The sequence below is a fragment of the Siphateles boraxobius genome, unplaced genomic scaffold (genome assembly GCF_051911475.1).
Source record: "Siphateles boraxobius isolate OS27281-9 unplaced genomic scaffold, OSU_SipBor_1 9, whole genome shotgun sequence".
NCBI classification, from domain to species: Eukaryota; Metazoa; Chordata; class Actinopteri; order Cypriniformes; family Leuciscidae; genus Siphateles; species Siphateles boraxobius.
In genome coordinates, this window is record NW_027509219.1 from 33,365,422 (window position 1) to 33,389,576 (window position 24,155).

The 24,155-nt window shown below is 38.3% G+C and overlaps 2 protein-coding genes across 4 annotated transcripts in view; both read left to right on the top strand.

Annotated features, from left to right (window-relative positions):
* Positions 1-1,181: 1,181 nt before the first annotated feature.
* tmem230b (transmembrane protein 230b) lies at positions 1,182-7,853 on the top strand. 2 transcript variants are annotated; one of them, XM_077222771.1, is made up of 4 exons: positions 1,182-1,405; positions 1,607-1,687; positions 3,040-3,165; positions 6,882-7,853. In XM_077222771.1, the coding sequence occupies exons 2-4, from the start codon at positions 1,607-1,609 to the stop codon at positions 7,020-7,022; spliced, it is 348 nt and encodes a 115-aa protein (XP_077078886.1). In that variant the 5' UTR covers positions 1,182-1,405; the 3' UTR covers positions 7,023-7,853. The 2 variants fall into 2 exon arrangements, with proteins under 2 accessions (XP_077078886.1, XP_077078885.1); XM_077222770.1 differs by lacking the exon at positions 1,182-1,405 and having other exon boundaries at positions 1,560-1,687.
* Positions 7,854-9,307: 1,454 nt separating this feature from the next.
* igsf9b (immunoglobulin superfamily, member 9b) overlaps positions 9,308-24,155 on the top strand; it is a 54,484-nt gene continuing 39,636 nt past the window's right edge. For both annotated transcript variants that reach the window (XM_077222624.1, XM_077222625.1), the window contains exon 1: positions 9,308-9,816. The gene's annotated coding sequence lies outside the window, so the exon portion shown is untranslated. The remainder of the gene's footprint in view (positions 9,817-24,155) is intronic.

Sequence of the window (24,155 nt, forward strand, 5' to 3'; positions counted from 1 at the left end):
CTGTTTTTCTCTAAACTTTCTCCCTGTTCTAGAAGACAGACAGAGGAAGATAAATAGACATAAAGAAACAGATCCGATTGAACAGTAACTGTTGCTATCTTCACAGTCTCCCAGCAATAAACATGCAATGCCGCTGATTCTTTACATTCATGAGGGATTTAATTATTTCAACATTTTGCTAATTAGTTGAGCTTGTTAGATGGAGGGCGGTCACTATTTTTATTTGGTTATTTACTGCGGGCTATATACGTACAGTTTTCTTGAGATTATGGTTTTCAAACATGAGTCATTTCTCTGCTTTCTGCTCATTGTCACTTGTCAACCTTCAACACAGTTGAGCAAACATCCGGAAACAGGGGAAAAGAAATAGACGTATCTGCTGTTGCATCATTTCTTTTAAGCAAGCCAAACTGTTCATCATTAAGTTCCTATAGTGATTTGACAGCATTCAGAGACATGTTCAAAAGCCTGTTTGTTTCTGTCTATATGAAAATGTGTGACCTTACATGCTGGTTTCAAGATTTAACTTACAATTAACTGTCTTAGGATATGACACCTATAGGCCCACAACCTGTACCATTTGTAGAAAACAAAAAAAAAACTGTCAATATTTTATACAAAATCTTATTTTAAGAAGAAAAATATGTATATATTTATAATATATTTACTGCATTTTGCAATATTATGTAGAATATAATTGAAATAAAAATAAAATAATATATATTTTTTTGCAATATTTATGAAAATATGTGTCCTGGCATAGTTTCAAGAGTAAACTTCAACATACTTCGGAAGTTTTTTTCTAAGGAAGAAATCACACCTAGGTCAAAATCCTGTGCCTTTTGGTATAAATACATAACCATAAGATTTTTTTCCCCGCTGACATTTATGAACAAATTCAAATGAGTAATTGCAAGCTTTTTTATTGGATGATGTGTAGACATTGTATCACGTGCATCTAGATGCTGTATTACTTTTACGTCTCATACATTTATAAGAACTTTTTACAAGATCTTCAGATTTTAACAATAATCAACAAATCCTTCATGTAAATATATTATTTATATTTTATAAAATTACCAAAGACAGGTAGTAATCAATATGATAGAGCCCCCTCTTGTGGTTTTGTCTTGTGAACGTATTCAAAGCGCATGCGTAGTTTGAATCCGGAAAACACCAGTAGAGGGCGCATGCGTGGTTTTTGACATCCGGAAGCGTTAGGTTTATAAACAGAATTTCATGTGCGACTGTCACAAACTGGCATTAATGACGTTTTTAATAAACAACAGCTTAAAATGCCTTTGAAAACGGAAATATAAAGATTTCTTGTCACTCGTACAAGGGAAATCGTTATCAGACGATTCTAAGTTAGTCTATTCTGAGGCTGCAATATATCAAGTCGAAGGTAAGTTAGGCTAATTTAGCAAGCAAGCAAGTTGAACATGATTATGTTGATAAGTTGACATGTAATATCTCTGCATTTCTCCTACAAATTACCATTAAATATGTTCGAACTGATTTAATAGTTTAGTAATAGATAACAGCTTATGCCTTGATTGTTGTTTTATTCGTGTGTGTTTATTATGTATTAAATATGCTTTTGAAGATGCCAGCTCGAAACACTATCAACAATGGAGTCAGATACTCCAAACTAGCGAGTGATGATGACGGATACATTGATCTTCAGGTGAGAGAGGGAGAGGGAAAGGCTTTTAATGCACTTAATTGCATATATCAATGTTGCTCACTTTAATATTACATATCTATATACTATATACATGTCTATTTATTAATATGCAGCATGCGTTTGTCTGAATGTACAGTTCCAGTCAAAAGTTTGGAAACTTTACTATTTTTCATGTTTTTGTAAGAAGTCTCTTATGCTCATCAAAAAATACAGAGAAAACTGTAATATTGTGCAATATCATTACAATTTAACATACGGGTTTTCTAGTTTAATATACTTTTATTATTATTATTATTATTATTATTATTATTTTGATCGAAACAACTGAATTTTCAGCACCATTACTCCAGTCTTCAGTGTCACATGATCTTTCAGAAATCATTCTAATACGCCTATTATTATCAATGTTGGAAACAGTTGTGGTGCTTAATATTTTTTGGAAACTGTGATACTTTTTTCACTATTTTATGACGAGTAAAAGGTTAAAAAAGAACAAATTGTGTTCAAAATATAAATATTTTCTATGAATATAAATCTTTTATTATATTTTATTATCACTTTTTTTTTTATCAATTTAAACACTTCCTTGCTGAATAAAAGTATTGATTTCTTTAAATTAAAAAAAAAATTACTGACCCCAAACTTCTGAACAATAGTGTATATTGTTTCCAAATATTTTTATTTTAAATACATGTTTATGTTAAATAAAATGTTCTTTAAATCTTTTTTAAAGTTCTTATTCATCAAAGAATCATGAAAAAAGTATCAGAGGTTATAATAAAATATTAAACAGCACAACTGTTACCAACATTGATAATAAATCAGCATATTTGAATGATTTCTGAAGGATCATGTGACACTGTAGACTGGAGTAATGATGCTGGAAATTCAGCTTTGATCACAGGAATACATTATATTTTAATGTATATGCAAAAAGAAAACTGTTATTTTAAATTGAAATAATATTTCACAATATTACAGTTTTTTTCTGTATTTTTTTTTTTATCAAATAAATGCAGCCCTGATGGCCATAAGAGACTTCTTTCAAAAACATTTGACAAATCTGAAAAGAAAAAACAATCTGTGCATTTATGTACAGGTATTTATCACACAAATATATATATTTATATGTAAATATACGTATACATATTTATATGTATACATTTAAATATTTATCACACATAAATAATGATATTATTATCATAATAATATCACATAAATAATAATATTATTTTAATAAATGATACGTACTGTATATCACACAAATCAATGCAGAAATACAGTTGTTAAAATGTTCTGAAAATTCTGCATTAGTGCATCGTAATATTGCGCAATGTTCTTTCTTTTCTCAGTTTAAGAAGAGTCCACCTAAAGTCCCGTATAAAGCCATCGCCCTGGCAACGGTTCTCTTCCTCATCGGCTCCATACTGATCACCATCGGATCCCTCCTGTTAGCAGGATACTTCCAAGTTGACGATGTGAGTGTCGGAGCACATCATTATAGCTCTGCATCTACAGATTGCTCCATTATTAGCTTCTCATTCAGATAGAAAAGCTCTTCATGCATTTGTTAGTGTGCATTAATTCATTTGATTTCATAGGGCTGTTGTTTTATGTTTTTTATTTTCTACTAACAATCCTACTCGCCTCAGGAGCATTTGCAGCGTGAACGCATTTCTCATGTGTAAAGCAACGTTTTCTGCAGTGTGTCACACTATCGGCTGCAGTTCTGTGCTTCATCAAACGCCACTGGGTTCCCGAGGCCTAATCGTGTTTTCCATATACCATTATAGTATTTATTAATATTTTAAATGATCTTTTATTTTTTTGTTTTCAGTTTTCATTTTAGTTTAAGGTTTAGCCATTTTATGTGCTTGTAATTTTTATTGTTATTTTACACTTTACTTATTGAAGCCTTCATATATAATGCATTATAAAAGTATTTTAATGTATTAATTATGCCTTGTAATGCACCGTATAATGCATTGTATGACTTTATGAATAACAGTTATAGTACATTCTGATACTTATTCTAATCATTGTTACACTTTTAGAATGTATAATTAAGATACATGTCAAACAGTCATTTTCTGACGTAACTAGAAACCTGCAAATATTACAGTGCACTTTAACTTTGCTTGCAATTATTTATGAAAAGATATATTAGATTATAACATGCATTATGAATAGCTTTATAATGCATTATGCATAAAGACTTTAAGTGTTTCCTTTATTTTTATTTCAGTTTTAGAACTTTTTATTTCAGTTAGTTAGAAGGCAAAATTTCTATGTTTTTCATCGAATATATATATATATTAGTCAATAGATGGTTTTCTGAGGACTTTAAAGTGTCATAGACTGATAAATATATATATATATATATATATATATATATCTCGTGTAAAGGGTACAAATTATTTTTCAAGTGACCCTTTTGTGGCCCATTTCAGATTATTTTATATTTTAATGCATTGATTTATTCATTTAAATAGATTATTTATAGTGCACAATTATGACGAATATAAAATGTATATATTTTATCTTAATTTCAATAAAATTAATTAAATTGCTGAAAATGATTTTTAATAGTTTTAGTTAACAATAATAGCACTGTAGGCCTGGAAATATAATGGACATTTCCAAAGTGAATATACAATTATCTAATAATGCTCTTGCTGCTTTATTTAAAAATGTGTTCAAAAGCTGTAACAATTTTTCTTGAATTGTTCTTTTGAGAATTGTTCTTACAAAACAAATGATTTGAAAAGACTTCATGAAATGTATCGGTCAGAATGTGAGGGCTGTAAGAAATGTGAGAAGGACATTCTCAGTGAGTAAGTTAAATGTGTAAATGCGTGAGCATATATTCAGTGAGTTTAGTATCCTACAGTACACTGCACTGCTGTAAGTGTTTTATTGAGTGGCAGACTGAGATTACACAGCACCTGATGTGGAGGTTAATCCTCCAGATTTAGAAACCCGTCCGTCTGTGGCCTGTCCTATTTCTTCAGTTAGTTTAGCTAATTCAGCTCGGCCAGTGTGAAAAGAGAAACTTTTCATTCAGTCTAACAGGATTTATTATTTCCCTACTACATTCACACTGCTGTAGAATGTGCCTGTGTTGTGGATGACAAGGTGACCACAAAAAAATTATATTGAATATGACCTTTTTAAATTCAAATTTAAGTCACATATTTGGAAATAACTCTGATTTTTATAGTGACATTTTAGAACGGTTTGGACAGTCCATCCATCCATCCCAGACTTTGAAGTCCTCAGACCATCAGTTTCTGACAATTAAATATGACCTTTTTAAATTCTGATCTGTGCCACATTGATATTTAGAAATAACCCTGATATGGATCTTATTTTTATAGTGATGTTTTAGAACAGTTTGATCAGTCAGATTGCAATTTCTTTTTTTACTTTCCATTCGTCGTAATTGTGCACTATAAAGTATCTATTAAAATTAATAAAACGATATATTAAAATACAAAATACTCTGAAATGGGGCACATTTAAAAGGTCACTTAAAAAAAAAGATAGATATAATATATATATGTATGTATATATATATATATACAATCACCTAAAGGATTATTGGGAACACCTGTTCAATTTCTCATTAATGCAATCATCTAATCAACCAATCACATGGCAGTTGCTTCAATGCATTTAGGGGTGTGGTCCTGGTCAAGACAATCTCCTGAACTCCAAACTGAATGTCAGAATGGGAAAGAAAGGTCATTTAAGCAATTTTGAGCATGGCATGGTTGTTGGTGTATTTCATTCCAGTCTGAGTATTTCACAATCTGCTCAGTTACTGGGATTTTAACGCACAACCATTTCTAGGGTTTACAAAGAATGGTGTGAAAAGGGAAAAACATCAAGTATGCGGCAGTCATGTGGGCGAAAATGCCTTGTTGATGCTAGAGGTCAGAGGAGAATGGGCCGACTGATTCAAGCTGATAGAAGAGCAACTTTGACTGAAATAACCACTCGTTACAACCGAGGTATGCAGCAAAGCATTTGTGAAGCCACAACACGCACAACCTTGAGGCGGATGGGCTACAACAGCAGAAGACCCCACCGGGTACCACTCATCTCCACTACAAATAGGAAAAAGAGGCTACAATTTGCAAGAGCGCACCAAAATTGGACAGTTGAAGACTGGAAAAATGTTGCCTGGTCTGATGAGTCTCGATTTCTGTTGAGACATTCAGATGGTAGAGTCAGAATTTGGCGTAAACAGAATGAGAACATGGATCCATCATGCCTTGTTACCACTGTGCAGGCTGGTGGTGGTGGTGTAGGGGATGTTTTCTTGGCACACTTTAGGCCGCTTAGTGCCAATTGGGCATCGTTTAAATGCCACGGCCTACCTGAGCATTGTTTCTGACCATGTCCATCCCTTTATGGCCACCATGTACCCATCCTCTGATGGCTACTTCCAGCAGGATAATGCACCATCTCACAAAGCTCGAATCATTTCAAATTGGTTTCTTGAACATGACAATGAGTTCACTGTACTAAAATGGCCCCCACAGTCACCAGATCTCAACCCAATAGAGCATCTTTGGGATGTGGTGGAACGGGAGTTTCGTGCCCTGGATGTGCATCCCACAAATCTCCATCAACTGCAAGATGCTATCCTATCAATATGGGCCAACATTTCTTAAGAATGCTTTCAGCACCTTGTTGAATCAATGTCACGTAGAATTAAGGCAGTTCTGAAGGCGAAAGGGGGTCAAACACAGTATTAGTAGTGTGTTCCTAATAATCCTTTAGGTGAGTGTGTGTATTTGTATTAAGTAGATGACAGACCACCTATTGAATATGACCTTTTTTAAAAATTTCATATTTGAGAATAACTGATACGCATCTAATTTTTACTGTTTTAGAACGGTTGGAATTAGTGTGATTTTTTTTTTTGTGATTTTTTTTTTTTTACTTCATATTCTATGAAGATTCTATTAAAATGAATAAACTGATACATTAAAATTCTCTGAAATGTAACAAAAAATAGTATTTGAGCAGAATGAGAACACGTAAGTGCACTATAGATTGATGCACAGATGACAGGCTTTGAGGTCCTCAGAAAACCAGCTATTTTTGACAGTTATTAATGAGCTGTTCACTTGTTTGACCTGATGAACACTTGAACTCAACTTCTCTGTCTTTCTGTCACTCACAGCACCGGGATCGCACCATCCCTGTCCTGATTATTGGAATCCTGGTCTTTCTTCCTGGGTTTTACCACCTGCGCATCGCCTATTACGCCTCCAAGGGTTACCGCGGTTATTCCTACGATGACATCCCTGACTTTGATGACTGAGCGTCTGGGACGTCCTGTCAGCCTGCTGATGTGACAGGGATTTGAACCTCATCTTCCTGCCGCTGATGTCCACCACGTCACAATGACTAACAGGCTCTTTTTTTTTTTTTTAAAGACGTTGGTTTGAATTCATGAACTTGTATGTTTCGTATGAGGAAACTCATTTCATCATGGATTTTATGCCATTTTTTGTAATGAAAACGGGTCACAGTTCAGTTGTTAAATCAATATGATGTAGTGAGTTACAGGTCTTTGGACCAAGTAAAGCCTGAAGCAAGAAAACCTACTCAAAACATGATGTTTCATATGAAGACTTCAGATGCAAAAATGCGTCTGACATTTTTCTTTTTAAATGAGCATTTATTATCAGGCTCCTATGTTTATGTTCAGTAATTTCACTTTAATGGCAATGAAAGGTTGTTAGTCAGATATTGAAATGCCCTTTTTTCAAAATTGTCACTGATAAGAGTAAAATTAAAAACATAAAAATGGTAATTTAAAAGAAAAATGTCAGATGCATATTTTAGTCTTCAGCAAAGTCTTCATAATTTACAAATATTTTGATGGATAACTATCAAAATCTGCTAATTTTTGAGGATTGGTCTTAACACATTAACCAACTTAACATTACGGTTTCAAACTGTTCTTGAAATTAAAAGCAAAAGTGTTTAATTTTTTAATTAAATAATTAAGTGTATAACGAGAAGAAGGCATCATTGCAAACTTTCCATGTTTATGTTTGATGTCATGCCACTGGATTTAACTTATTTCATTTATGTGATTTTATTGCTTTTACAGAGAATGCTTTATGATTAAAATATTTGTTTTAAACTGAAGTCTGATTGTTTTCATGAATGGGCAGTTTTTGAAAACCTCTAAATTGGACATGGTCAGTTTTTCAGTAAAGAAAGTGATAATAAAAAGACATTTACTGCAGCTGTTTTTGTTAAACTTGCGCCCCCGTGTGGGTCATTAATGAACTTGTGGTCAAAATAACAGCATTGAAATTCTTTTGTTTGAGAAATAAAAAATAAGACCAGCAAACAGTATGCAATCAAAAGCGTAAGATAATACATATCTTTTCTAATCTGAATAGCATGTTGGATACATAACGTTGAAATACTCAGATTTACATTTATTGAGTATAAAGTGAATGAAATGGTCCACCAAAAAAATAAATTTTAAATTCTAAAATATTTATAAACAGTAGATAAAAATAATACTACCGAACAGCTTGTCTAAAATATAATCTTATGTTATCTTTTGTTATTAAATCCCCAAATGTTACTGCAAAAGCCCACATTTGTTTCCTCAATGATCCATCAAAAAGAAATTTAAAATTATAAAATAAATTATAAAAAGCAGATTAAAGAGACCAAAGAAAGAGAGACTTTTGACTTTTAAAACTCTTTATTTAAACATGTACTAAACCACTAAAATACAATATATTCTACCCATGCAATTCTACAGTGTGCATGTCAAACACAAATCTCAAAAATATTAAAATTGACCATCAGACATCACCAGTTAAACACTATAGTTCATCTTCACATATGGCCAATAAAGAACCATTTAATCTCAAATTTAAATAAATGATTTATGATTTGATAAAGTTTCGTTACCACTCTGATTCAATTCAAACAAAACCGTACAAATTTGCAGTGCACTTGTTTTACTACAAAATTTGCCCACTGCTCTCGTGTGTTTGGAATACTTGCATCCATAAATAAAAAGTCTTATTAAAACAGAAACCTACACACTTCTGAGAGATAGAGAAAGATTTAACACGCCTTTATTACAAAACATCAAACATAAACACCATCACATAAAAAACAATATATTTAAAAATTTCAAATATAATTAGGCTACTCAAATTGTTCAGCAAAATGCAATTTTATTTTCAACCCAATATTTTTTCTACACTTCCTCTTCAAACTTTACTGACATAAGCAATTTTATATTTCCTAGTAATATAAACTGATTTAACAACCATCTTTTCTTTTTTTCTTTTCTTTTTTCTTTTACAATACTTAAAACCAAAAATAAAAACATCATTGTAAACATTTACAATCATCATTAACATTATTAAATACAATTTAATAAAAACAAACTTAGGTCTTAATCTCTCACATTGCATAAAACAATGAAGGACATTTATCTTGCACATTTGGATTCAACACTGAGATAAAAGTTCCAGAAGAGAGAGAGAGAGAGAGTGTGTGTGTGTGTGTGTGTGTGTGTGTGTGTGTGTGTGTGTGTGTGTGTGTGTGTGTGTGTGTGTGTGTGTGTGTGTGTGTGTGTGTGTGAGCGGCAGCAGCAGCAGAGCTACGATGTTTCAGCGTGTTTTAAACCGTCTGTGTGTTTGTAATGTTAGAATCATGTGAGTAACTGCACAAACTTCACCGCGGGAAACTTCACAGATATGACCCGAGGATATACACTTCAGTGTGGAGGAGATTCTGCATGGACAAACAACGACACTGTTGAATTCAGACGACAGGTTTAACGTGCAAACAACCCCGCGGAACTTACATTTGTGCCGCTGAAGGTTTCAGAGCTCTGGGAGAACCAAACCTATCAGAGTAACGAAGTTTTAAAGAGCCGCTGGATTCACAGTAACATTGACGATACTCACTCCTAACATTTTCAAGTGAATTGTGAAGTAGGCTATGTTCAAGAATATTTTAAGTTTCTTGGGGGATATTTGTTGCAACTTTCAAGTGGAGGAAACCCCGTAAAGCCATCGTCGGAGTGACAACTTCATTTTATCATCTCAGTCAAGTGCCTCAAAAAGGTAACAGACAAACACAAATGCATATAGAAGTAGAAATATTGCAGTCGTTTGCGCCAGCAGATGTTATTCTGTCAACATGCATAATTCAAATATCAGGGCTGCCATTCATATGTTGGAGCTTTCTGTTTGAATTATGATGCTCTTAGTCTAATCTTGCATGCAACATCTGAAGATGTGTCAGGTTTTTATTCTTCATGGCTGTATTTGTGTTTAAAACAGACTGCACGTGAGGTTCAGTGTTTCTCATGAGAACAATGACCAGCACAGTCTCTCAGAACAGCAGAACATGCTGGATATCAGTCAAGAACACCTTCATCAAACTGCATGAGAGATTGCTTAAAGCTTAAGAAATCTCCTGCAGTACACAAGCCGAAAACTTCTTTTTATCAGTATTATTAGTTGGCTTATAGTATTTAAAAGGGCATTTTGGCTATTCAAGTGGCTTTCCATAAAATTGGCACCTTGTTCAACTCAAATTTATTTACAGACAAAATATATTGTAATATCTAAAAAAGATTAATTTATTAAACTCTTGATTTCATTCTTAGATTCTTATATATATATATATATATATATATATATATATATATATATATATATATATATATATGTGTGTGTGTGTGTGTGTGTGTGTATGTATAGGCCTATATAAAATTTAGAGATCTGTTTAATTTTAATTTAGGGATTTGTGTTTTTTCACCTGTGAAACCTATGTGAAACCATGTATAATAATAAATAAATAAATATTTTTTTAAATATATATACATATATATATATATATATATATATATATATATATATATATTATAGTAAAATTATGAGACATAAGGTTTAAGTATATTATTCTAATGTTTAATATAGCATATATTATAGTATTATTCTATTATCTAAAAAATATGATTTATTAATTTAAACATTGGTGTCAACATCTGAAAAAGACACAAATCTCTAAATTAAAGTTAAAAGTTTGTGTTATTTTCATGCCTTGTTTTCATTTTAACCATACTTGAATCATTATCTGGAGGCTGAAGCACAGTGTGATGTTCAGTGAGATTTGGTTATGTCATTTTAGGAATCATTGCCTCATATGACTTATATTATTTGACTCCTGCAGGTATTTCAGGGTGGCCTTCAAGCCATGCTTTTGAAATATTTTATCTTTAATGGCTTGATATGCATGATCTTATCGTTTTTGCTGTGGTTTCCGGCACCTGATTGGTCATTTACATGTCAAAAGATAAGAGAGCTGTATTTCAGAGAAGAGAAAGCATCCTGAGCTGTGTAAATATAAATGTCTTTACAGTTACTGTTTGCCAAACATATGCTTGCGGAAGCTCACTAAAGCTGTTTAACCAGTTGCTTGGATTAGTTTGTGGGATACTCTGGTCATTGGGTCATGCCTTCCATTGTCAAAACGAATAGCTTAACCTGGACTAGAGTGACTGGAGAGCATCAATGTCAGTCCGGCTTCAGCGCTGAGATTTACTGACTTCCCTTCTGCTCATGGTCTCAGACTCTCATGTTCTCATACTGTGTTTATGCAGATATTATTGACCCACATTACACAGTGTTTTGATACACAGCTGCTGTAAGATAAAAGGTCGCAGGGGAAACAAATGGGTCATCAGGGTTATCTTGATACCTTTAAGCATTTTAGTGTCCTCTTTCTGTCTGCTCTGCACATGATAATCTATGTTAGTGTATATTCTTGAGATAATAATTAGAGGTGTTTGATTACAAGAAGTATTGCTATAGAGTTATAGATTTTTCATTCACCCTGATTCTGGAACCATTTTTCCCATAGAGCTTTTTAAAAAGTCTCCGTCAAAGAGCTATAAGCCATTAACCAAACCAACCAGCAATGACAATCACAACATTAGGACCTATGATTTGAAGCTAAAAATATTTAAAAATCATACATAAAGACAAATATACAAGTCGGAGTATTTAATGGCTTTAATGAGGGAAAGAACTACAATCCCATCAAGCATTGCGAATGACTATCTAATTAAAAATGATGGAGAATGTATTAAACGCATTTAAAAGTGTATAAAGAAGTTGATTAAATGTCTAGTTCAGTCATGAAACTCTAGAGCACACAGGTTGATTTACTTTACATGTAATCTGCAAGAAATCACATCATTACCACATGGCACAAGCTGATTGGCCTCTACTGATTCTGCAGCCAATGAGATTGCTTGCTTAACATTTAAATAGTCTGATGGTGCATTTGTTGTTCGATTCTCTGATTGGTGGAGATTTCTCTGCAGAATCATAATGAAGATTTCTCACCAGAATTCATGCTGTTAAACACGATTAATTAAAAAAAAAAGTTAAAATTTTGGTTGGTTGATGGCTTCAACAAAAGCATATAGCTACCATTAGTTAACAACATTGTAGCTCACAGTAGGTCTGTCTTTTACGGAGAGTCTAAAGGGACGTGTTGGTGGAAAAAAATTTAGTATGGGAGAATTATTTTTTTTAAATCTTTTGCGTTCCCACGCAAATCTTTTGCGTTCCCCCGAGAAACTTTGCGTTCCCCCGCAAAACTTTTGCGTTTCCCTCGCAAAGATATTTGCGTTCCCACGCAAACCCTGTTGTGAGCTCGGACAGACACTTCCTGTTCAATGTTCCACTGGCAGTGCTTCAGAGCTCCGTACGTTAATGGAGCGTTTCATAGTGTTTGAACTTGGACTCAAATATAAAGAAATGCTGGCAATATTCAAATAGGCTATTCGAACTTCCCGGATCAATATTCTTGAGCTAAACGTTGTTAAAACACAAACGACACCTATTTACAATCACAGTAACCTAGACAACGAGCTAATTCTCCTCATAATATAAATTTATCTCTAAACAGCCGATTGAGAGACAAGTCCAAATAAGGGGCCGTCTGCAAAGTTCAAATCCCAAACCCATCTGCACATTTTATATTATTAAACATATTCTATAGCTTCACTATGACATTGTGGCCAAATTCAGTTCGCACATCACTGCTCTCCTGCTGGTTATACTACAATACTTAGTTTGATTAAAAAAAAGCATAGTTGTTATGATTTTTTTATTAAATAAAATCAATAACTTCACACTGTTATGTGTAATGCCATCGAAATTCAGTAAGCAAATATAATGCATAAGCTATGATTGTAACTAGCTGCGCACAGTACCAATATAATTTTGTGTAAATAATAGGCCTACTTATTTTTTATGTGCAATTACTTCCCATACTAGCTTTCCTGTAGCTCAAACAGTAGAGCGTTGGTGCTTGCAATGTCAAGGTCATAGGTTCGATTCCCAGGGAAGAGCAAGAACTCATAAGAATGTAAATGTATACCTTTGGATAAAAGAGTTACATTAACAGTTATGCATTTGGAAGACAATGTGTTGTATAACCAATATTAGAGCAGTGATGTGTGAACTAAATTTGGAGTGTTACAGTGAAGTTATTCAATATTTTTCATATAAAATGTGCAAAAGCAGTGTAGTATGACCAGTGGGTCACCATTGATGTGTAAGCTGAATTGGGTGGCACTACAGTTTGTAACATTGAAGTTAATGACTATTTTTGTATTTTTGAATATGAGTTGATGCTGTAGTCGTTTGTTGGGTTATATTGCACTTTGCAGATGGTCCCTTGACTTGTCTCTCAGCCGCCTGCACATAAAGATCCATTTAGCCTATATATATATAAAGCTCGTTTTGAGGTAAATTGGGTTGTAGCTCGTTGTCTAGGTTACTGTGATTGTAAATAGGTGTCGTTTGTGTTTTAACAACGTTTAGCTCAAGAATATTGATCCGGGAAGTTCCTTGAGTTAAGCACTGACCGCATTTCTTTATATTTGAGTCCAAGTTCAAACACTATGAAACGCTCCATTAACGTACGGAGCTCTGAAGCACTGCCAGTGGGACATTGAACAGGAAGTGTCTGTCCGAGCTCACAACAGGTTTTGCGTAGGAACGCAAAACTTTTGCGTGGGAACGCAAATAACTTTGCGAGGGAACGCAAAACGTTTGGGTGGGAACGCAAATATCTTTGCGAGGGAACGCAAAGTTTCTCGAGGGAACGCAAAAGTTAAAAAAAAAAAATTCTCCCATCCTAATTTTTTTTTCACCACCACGTCCCTTTAGGGGCTCCGTAGTCTTTCAAGGTTTCATATTAATAATTCAAAAACAATTCCCATATGGAGAAAATTAAAGGGATAGTTCACTCACAAATTAAAATTCTGTCATTCAAAACCCGTAAGACTTTTGTTCATCTTCGGAACATAAATGAAGATATATAAATGAGAGCTTTCTGTCCCTCCATAGACTGCAACATATCGACCACTTTTAAGGACCAAAAAGGTATTACATTGTTCAAATAGTCCATGTGACTACAGTGGTTCAACCCTTCTCTTAAGAAGCGACGAGAATACTTTTTGTGAACAGCGTCAAAGACTGACACAGAAGAGAAAAAAATTGTTGAATAAAGTCGTTATTTTTGTTTTGTTTTCGAACACTGAAAGTATTCTCGTCGCTTCATAACACTGTTCTTACGGGTTTGGAATGACATGAGGGGGAGTAATAACAAAGTCCTTTTAGGCAAGTCATGCCACTCGGCCGCCATCTTGGCAACGCCTCTGGGCAGCTATTTCAGACTAACAAGACCAGGCTCCTATCTAAATGAATGGGCAGAGAGTCAGAACTGCACTTTCACTGGTCACCGGGACATTAAAACTGCATAGAAACAGCAGTAAAATATGATAAAAATCGCTGAAAAAGTTTGATGACTTTGCCCCAAAATAAGGTTTAAAACGCCTTTTCCCCACAAGTTATACTTTTACTACACATGCGCAAGGTTTCACGACACCAACTTCATTTACGTCTCTATCCAGAATGCTGGTGTTGTGCCGAGCACTTAAACAAATGCTCAATGTCATTTGTTTTATCACTGTGTACAGTACAATATGCCTTACGGTGTCTTTGCGTTGTTATCACCCTCTTCCATGTGGATTCCATCTGATCTTCACACAACACAACTCGCTGCCGCCAAATCGTCTCCGCTGTCGCAGACCTCAACTGTATGCGTCAGTGGAACCAGATGATAGGCTTAAATGTTTCCCGACTTGACTATTAAAAGCAGACGATTGATTGGCTTTCCAGCGGGAGGGGCGGGACATGTGCATACAACCGCCATCTTTGGCGTTACGGGTTTTCCCTATATAGTTGTATTGAGGATTGAGGAAGTGGCATGTCTCTATATAAATTGTCTCTGGTAATAATGACAGAATTTTCATTTTTGGGTGAACTATCCCTTTAATGGGACTTTTACTTCTGGAACCCTAGCAATGCCCTGGCAACAGTTTAGCAACTAGGAATCATGGCACTTTTGGATGGCCAAACTCCACTTTTAAATGGTTGCATCATTCCATGTCCATTTGTAGGTTTTCTTACTTTGTCTTTGGCGATTTATTTTAATTTAATTTATTCAGTACTTTGTCATAATCATTAATTTTAGTAAATTTCACACTGAATAAATCATGTATTTTTCCCTATTTTCATCAAAAGTATGTGTTATAAACTTCTAATGCATGCTGTACATGTCTTCGCTATAATTGACCCCTGATCAACTAGTTTTCTTTTAGTACCAAACCAGATTACAGGCTTTTAGAACTAAAAGCAAAAGAATAGCTTGGAAGAAGATTATGTTCGTTACAGCTATAAATGGAAGTATTGTGAGGCGGCTCAGGGTAATACTGAGATCATGCCTTGTTCATGCATGGGAAAGTCACAAGACCAGGTTTGGGTTTTTTTCCTCACAGATCTACCTGGGTGGTGGTGATTTTATTGCGTTTTTGCACAGTAAAAACCCACTTGAGTTGTTTTTTGGCAGCAGGGCTCCACGGGCGTTTAATAGACATATCATGTCATCATCAAGTTATATTTTCTGACTTATTTTGCACCTGGTTCATGCCAAGATACTACTTAAGATTTCCTGCAATCCCAGATGTTGTGCTTCACGGCCACTGGCTGTGTCATCACATGTCAACATCATCATCATTACTGTTCAGTCTGGTTTTTGTTAGCATACATGTGATTCTGCTGTGGTATCTGAGTATCTCAACAACAGGTACAGATCAGGATAAACCAGGAATAAATGTAATGATAAATGATAAATCAGGAATCTCAATGAATGTAGCTTAATATTGTCACCTGAAGGAAGTAACAGTATTTAAGGGAAACTCAACCACAAAATGAATTTTAATTAGTTTTACAGCGATTAAAAAAAATTGTTCTAAAGAAAATGTGTGTGGTGTTTACCATCAGTGTTATTATTGTTAATTAAAACTTAAACCATTAAAAATAATTTTCTTTCATTAAAATAAAGCTAAAATAAAATACAAATATTAGAAAAACTTAAAACTAGATATGTTGCATAATTGTAATTTTAAAAAGTTGAAGTACCTAAATTAATAAAAAGCTGACATAAAAATAAATTAAAGCTAAAGAAAATGACAATGGCACAAAACAAAATTACTAAAACTAAAAAGAAAACTGAAAATATAAAAATAAAAGAATTTAAAAAATGACTAAATGCTAGAATAGTACTACTATAATGCTATAATATAATAGTAGTAGTAGGTTTTATTGTCCTCCGGGTGATGTCTACTAATACAGTTAGTTTTGATTATTCCTTTTTTCCATGTGTCTCATTTACTTGGCCATTATATTGGCCATATTGCTCTCTAGATATAGCTGAAGCCAGTTATCAGTCAAGCTCTGCGTTTTTTCATCTATTGTTGATTTTATTAAATGAAATGTGCATGATTGTTAAATGCAATGGCACACATTCTGTTTGTTAGCATGATATTTCCACCGTTAGTATACACCCACCCCTAGAAATGCCACCGTAATGCCACAGGAAGATTGTTGGCTTACTGTCCTTCCTGTGACCAGGGTCATCCTGCTGTCACGATACCACACACAGGAAACAGGGGTAGATCCAATAGCAGTTTATTCGGGTAATCCAAAATCATAAAACCAGTCCAGGCAGGGGTCAAAACCAAAAGGCAATCCATAAACAAGAATCAAAACAATAAAAGGCAAGAACACAGACCTCCAAAGTGGTGTGACGAATAACAACGACTCCGTGACAAACACTAAAACAGACAGGGTATATATACACTCAAACTAACAAGGTGATGGGAAACAGCTGAGTGCAATGAACTGATGAGTGACAGACAGAATGCTGGGAAATGAAGTCAAACGTGAAAGACACCGTGAGAACGAGGACCTCTAGTGGCAACCCAGGGAACACAAACCAGACACTGTGACATAACCCCCCCTCTACGGAGCGGCTACCAGACGCTCCAAGACCCACAAAAAACAAACAAAACAAGAGACCAGGAGGGAGGTGGAACGGTGGAGGATCAGGGGGAGGGATGGGGGGCCAGGTCCATGGAAGGGAACAGAAACAGGGGGTGATGGTTTAGCCGGCGGCCAGGGCGAAGCAGACGGTCCATCGGGCGGCCAGGGCGAAGCAGACAGTCCATCGGGCGGCCAGGTCGAAGCAGACAGTCCATCGGGCGGCCAGGTCGAAGCAGACAGTCCATCGGGCGGCCAGGGCGAAGCAGACAGTTCATCGGGCGGCCAGGGCGAAGCTGACAGTCCATCGGGCGGCCAGGGCGAAGCTGACAGTCCATCGGGCGGCCAGGGCGAAGCTGACAGTCCATCGGGCGGCCAGGGCGAAGCTGACAGTCCATCGGGCGGCCAGGGCGAAGCTGACAGTCCATCGGGCGGCCAGGGCGAAGCTGACAGTCCATCGGGCGGCCAGGGCGAAGCTGACAGTCCATCGGGCGGCCAGGGCGAAGCTGACAGTCCATCGGGCGGCCAGGGCGAAGCAGACGACCCCTCGGGCGACCAGGGCGGTGAAGACCCCTCGGGCGACCAGGGCGGTGAAGACCCCTCGGGCGGCCAGGGCGGTGAAGACCCCTCGGGCGGCCAGGGCGGTGAAGACCCCTCGGGCGGCCAGGGCGGTGAAGACCCCTCGGGCGGCCAGGGCGGTGAAGACCCCTCGGGCGGCCAGGGCGGTGAAGACCCCTCGGGCGGCCAGGGCGGTGAAGACCCCTCGGGCGGCCAGGGCGGTGAAGACCCCTCGGGCGGCCAGGGCGGTGAAGACCCCTCGGGCGGCCAGGGCGGTGAAGACCCCTCGGGCGGCCAGGGCGGTGAAGACCCCTCGGGCGGCCAGGGCGGTGAAGACCCCTCGGGCGGCCAGGGCGGTGAAGACCCCTCGGGCGGCCAGGGCGGTGAAGACCCCTCGGGCGGCCAGGGCGGTGAAGACCCCTCGGGCGGCTCCGGCTCAGGAGCAGACACTGGCTCCGGCTCAGGAACAGACACTGGCTCCGGCTCAGGAACAGACACTGGCTCCGGCTCAGGAGCAGACACTGGCTCCGGCTCAGGAGCAGACACTGGCTCCGGCTCAGGAGCAGACACTGGCTCCGGCTCAGGAGCAGACACTGGCTCCGGCTCAGGAACAGACACTGGCTCCGGCTCAGGAACAGACACTGGCTCCGGCTCAGGAACAGACACTGGCTCCGGCTCAGGAACAGACACTGGCTCCGGCTCAGGAACAGACACTGGCTCCGGCTCAGGAACAGACACTGGCTCCGGCTCAGGAACAGACACTGGCTCCGGCTCAGGAACAGACACTGGCTCCGGCTCAGGAACAGACACTGGCTCCGGCTCAGGAACAGACACTGGCTCCGGCTCAGGAACAGACACTGGCTCCGGCTCAGGAACAGACACTGGCTCCGGCTCAGGAACAGACACTGGCTCCGGCTCAGGAACACACACTGGCTCCGGCTCAGGAACACACACTGGCTCCGGCTCAGGAACAGACACCAAAACTGTAACAGCCACAAGAACAGACACAAACACAGAAACAAACACTGGTTCAGGAACAGGCGCTGGCTCTGGCTCAGGTACAGCAGACACAGGCTCCGGCTCTGGAACAGGCATTGGCTCTGGCTCCGGCTCAGGTACAGCAGACACAGGCTCCGGCTCTGGAACAGGCACTGGCTCTGGCTCTGGAACAGCAGACACTGGCTCCGGCTCTGGAACAGCAGACACTGGCTCAGGCTCAGGAACAGCAGACACTTGACTCGGGACCACTGGACTCGGGACCACCGGCACTGGGACCACCGGAACTGAGACCACCGGACTCGGGACCACCGGGTTGTTGGGGAGATACGAGGCCCTTCTCCTCCTCCTCCGTCCTTGATGGCGAGCTGCAGCCTCAGTACTAGACGGGACCAGGGGCGAGGACTTTGGACTGGACAGGACCAGTGGTGAGGAGGACCTTGGGCTGGACGAAACCAGTGGCGAGGGCTTTAAGATGGACGGGACCAGCGGCGAAGATCTTGTGCTGGGCGGAACCAGCGGCGAGGATCTTGAGTTGGACGGGACCAGTGGTGAGGACCTTGTGGTAGATGAGCCCCACGATGATGACTTTGTGCGGGGTGGAACCAGCGGTGAGAATCTTGTACTGGACCAGTCCGGCGGCTCCGGATCAGAAGAATGGAAAGGCGGAGGATGGTGTCGTGGAATTTGTCGACCACCTCCTCCCCTGCAACCTCCCCGAGTTCCGGAGAACTTTGCCAGACGAGTCCCCAGAAACGACTCACCATCTCTGATGGACGAGTTCGCTGAAGCCTTAGCCGCCGCTGCTTCCTCAGTCTGCTGGGCCCATAAGCCAAAACATTGAAAAATGTTTAGTCGAGGCGCTTCCTCCCCGACCTGCGAACCTCCTCTCTGTGGTCCCCTTCCTTCCCCATACACAGGAGAAGGGTTATGGAATCCCGAACTGCTGGATCTATTCATCGTGACGGAGTCGTTCTGTCACGATACCACACACAGGAAACAGGGGTAGATCCAATAGCAGTTTATTCGGGTAATCCAAAATCATAAAACCAGTCCAGGCAGGGGTCAAAACCAAAAGGCAATCCATAAACAAGAATCAAAACAATAAAAGGCAAGAACACAGACCTCCAAAGTGGTGTGACGAATAACAACGACTCCGTGACAAACACTAAAACAGACAGGGTATATATACACTCAAACTAACAAGGTGATGGGAAACAGCTGAGTGCAATGAACTGATGAGTGACAGACAGAATGCTGGGAAATGAAGTCAAACGTGAAAGACACCGTGAGAACGAGGACCTCTAGTGGCAACCCAGGGAACACAAACCAGACACTGTGACACCTGCTTGACCTATGCTTTGGCCCTATGGCAGCCGGGATCATCCAGGATTATCTGCAGAATAATACAGCTGCTAATCAGGCTGTGTCTGCGACTAGCTGTCCACGCTAGCTGTTCACTCTTTTTTTGTTTATATTATCTTTATGTATTTATTTTAACAACACTTGTAATGAGTTGTTTGATAACTTTTAAAGTGGCAAAACGTTTATCAAACTTTGTGCAATCGAGAGGGGCTTTACGATAGTATTTCTTTATTCATTTTCATTTGCTCTGTTAAAAGCTTTAGTTGTGGCTTGTGTTTTTAATGCATTTGTATGTACGGTAAACACTGAACAGGTGTTATCCTCACACTTGACTTTGAGTCTCTCAAGTTGGTTCAAACTTCCGTTTCTGATCACAGTTCACCTTTTAATACCCTGAATCGTGTTCAGGTCATCACTTCTGAAATATACACCCAACACTAACACCTCTGCCAGCGTAGCTAAGAGTGACGCATAGCCTATGGTGAGGATAACTCACACACCTAATGCGATCAAAATGGCAAGTGGCCCAGCAAACAGCTTTAGCCGTTACTGTTAAAGGATTAGATCACTTTTGAAAAAACTTTTGCTGATAATTTACTCTTTTTCTTCGTTCAGTCGAAAATAAATTAAGGTTTTTGATGAAAACATTTCAGGAATTATCTCCATATAATGGACTTCAATGGGCCCCAAACGGTTCAAGGTCCAAATGGCAGTTTCAGTGCAGCTTCAAAGGGCTTTAAACGATACCAGACGATGAGTAAGAGTCTTATCTAGAGAAACGATCGGTCATTTCAAAAATAAATAAAAAAGTTTAAGTTTTATAAGCACAAATGCTCGCCTTGCTCTGTTCTGTGATGCACGTTCGTGACGGCACGTAATACGCAATGGTATCGTTTAAAGCCCTTTGAAGCTGCACTGAAACTGTCATTTGGACCTTGAAACATTTGGGGCCCATTGAAGTCCATTATATGGAGTTGGAGATGTTTTCATCAAAAACCTTAATTTCTTTTCGACTGAGTAAATTATCAGCAAAAGTTTTTTTTAAAAGTGAACTAATCCTTTAAGTGAATTGAAGACTGAAGGCTGAAAAGAACATTTACCAGCATGTAAAATGGAACATCAGTGGTATATTTGTTTTAGCAGAATGATTGTTTTCATAGTCAGATTCATATGATGGAGATGGTCACTGGCATGTTTCTTAATTCAGTTAGTCGACTGAGGCTGTGAACCACCAAAGCAGATCACCCTGAAACTCCAGAGGTGTGCCAGCTAGATTGAGATTGTCTGTTATCTGCTAAAGCTGGTCCAGCTGGACACACTTGGGTCAAAAACAGATGGTAATAGGTCTTAACTAGTTAAGCACAAAATAGCAAGTGGCAGTGTGATTGTTTTTGCTTCATATAGTGTGCCGGAGACTTTTTATTAAGTCAAGGCCAAGATCAAAGATCGGACGGTTTGCAGAGCACGTCCCATCATGCCCTCGGACCTTCTAGCCTGTCTTACGCAACTGTTTCAGGCACTCCTCTTCTTGAAGATGTTGTAAAGGCTCGTTTTGGGAGATAATGAAAATGTCAGTAACCGCGTTTCCATTACCCTTCAGATTGCGCAAATTGAAATTGCGATTTGAAAATGCGTCCAATGGAAACACGTCAATTTCGCAAAAAAGTTTTTACGCTCGCATGAGGTGGTTTTTCAGGCAATTCGAAAAATAAATATTTCGCAAAACTGCAATGGAAACAGTTTTTTGCGCATTTACAGGTCAGCTGACGTAGATGACGCGGTATGTTTGGACAGAATATGAGACGGAGTTCTTTATTAAATTCATAAAAGATTCTGGATAAACCTCAAAGAAATGCCACAATGAAGAGCTTGAAGCAGATATGAGGGAGAAACACTCATAAACACCTCATATGTGCCGCTCTCAAGTATAAGGATCTTTTCTTGCGATTAAAGGATTAGTTCACCTCAAAATGAAAATTTACTAATAATTTACTCACCCCAATGCCATCCAAGATATCCATGTCTTTCTTTCCTCAGTGGAAGAGAAAATACGTTTTTTGAGAAACATTTCTGGATTTTTCTTTGAATAATGGACTTTAATGGCAACCATTGTTTTAAAGTCCAAATCAATGCAGTTTCAAAGGTCTTTGAAGTGCTTCAACAGTCTGTGCACGATCGCAGGAAGTGAAAGTGAAAGTGACACGTGATGGCCAAGTATGATAACCCATACTTGGAATTTGACCTCTGCATTTAACCCATCCAAGTAAGTGCACACACATTAGGAGCAGAGTAGTGAGTAGTGAACACTCACACACTGCAAACGTGGATACACACCCCCGGAGCAGCGGGCAGCCTTGAGTGGCGCCCGGGGAGCGATTGGGGGTGAGGTGCCTTGCTCAAGGACACCTCAGTCATATTCCTGCCGGTACTGGAATCGAACCAGTCCAACTGGGAACCATTAGGCCATGACTGCCCCCGAAGAGGGTCTTATCTAGCTCAACGATAGGTCATTTTCAAAAAATATACTTTACATTTTACTTTTTAACTACAATTGTTCGGATTGAGCTGATCTTTCAACGTGATGACGTAGTTCCCGGTGCGTTGCAGATCAGCTCAATCCAAACAATTGTAGTTAAAAAGTTTAAATATTTTTTGTTTGTTTTGAAAATGACCTATCGTTTCGATAACACATACGTCTCCTTCGATTAATGATAATGGCCAGTGCAGTGGCTGGGATATGCATAAACCTACCAACATCCGTCACCATGATTTTTGGAATAAATAAATTAAGTTTTAGTTGGATAACATCGGTTAATGGAAACGCCATCATTTCGCAATAGTTTTTTGTCGACATTTAGAAAAAATCGCAAAAGTTTTGCGCAAATCTTTAATGGAAACGCACTAAAAGAGAGTAGAGTGAATAAGGAAGAGCATGTGAACATCTTTCTGTTTGTGATGGATTTCTTTAATAGATATCTCAAACAGTTGGCTTAGATAACAGTTGATATTTGTGGCTTTAAAGAAAGATTGTATAAAGTGGTATAAATAAACCTGATGTGACTTGACTGGATAGTGTTGAATTGCAGAGCTGGTGCAAACATGCACACATCGCTATGATCAGATGCTTTCTTAACTGTTTTCTCACCGCTATCATTTTTGCAATGTTCATTTTGTTATTGAGAGGAAAGTGCTCAGCACATATTTACATACTTTGGGATTTTCGTTAACAGTATATCGCTGCAAAGGTATTTCAAACTACTTTTTACCCCTAACCAAAGAACAAAATAGCACTTTGCTGCGAGTATATCACAAAATGAATCTTTGCTAACTCGGTTTCTCCACATTCCCTCTGTTTCAGCTTCTTCTCGTTCTTAACTTTGATGCTTTACATTCATGTAACTCCTTAAAGGACAAGTTCGGTATTTTACACTTAAAGCCCTGTTTTAAGATCGTTTCTGATGAAATAGATCTAGGGGTGCGCTGATCCGATACTCCGTATCGGTATTGCTCCGATACTACCAATATTTGCCGGATCGGATTTCGCCAGGCGAGACCATCCAAATCCGATCCGATATTGTAGCCTACGAACATTATTGTTATACAACACAAAAGGCACAAAAACATTAAAAAGCAATATAATGTTTTCGTGTACTATATTCCACATTTTCTGAAGCCATTACATATAGTTTAATGTGAGGTAGAGATTTAAATCGTTAAATTAATCTTCACCTAAGTGCTTCCCTCTGCTGCGGCTGTCAGTCATTCTCCATTCAGCACTCAAACAGCTTGTCGCGCTCGGATAAAACACTCAACACGATGAAACTCCCCAAGATGAGTCAATGTTCCTATTATTATACTGTAGATCTGTAGATAAAGGTCTATTATAGTCTAAAGGTGCCGCTCTGAATTGGACCCTTTCATATTACAATACTTTTGCGCAATGGCAGTTTATTGATAGCCTTAGTTGTTCTGTCCAATCTATCAAATGTTGCTGCTTCATTAAAAAGTTGCACTTAAAATTTAAAAATAAATGTCTTTTAATTATATAGTATATATTTTGTCTGTATTGTTTTTAA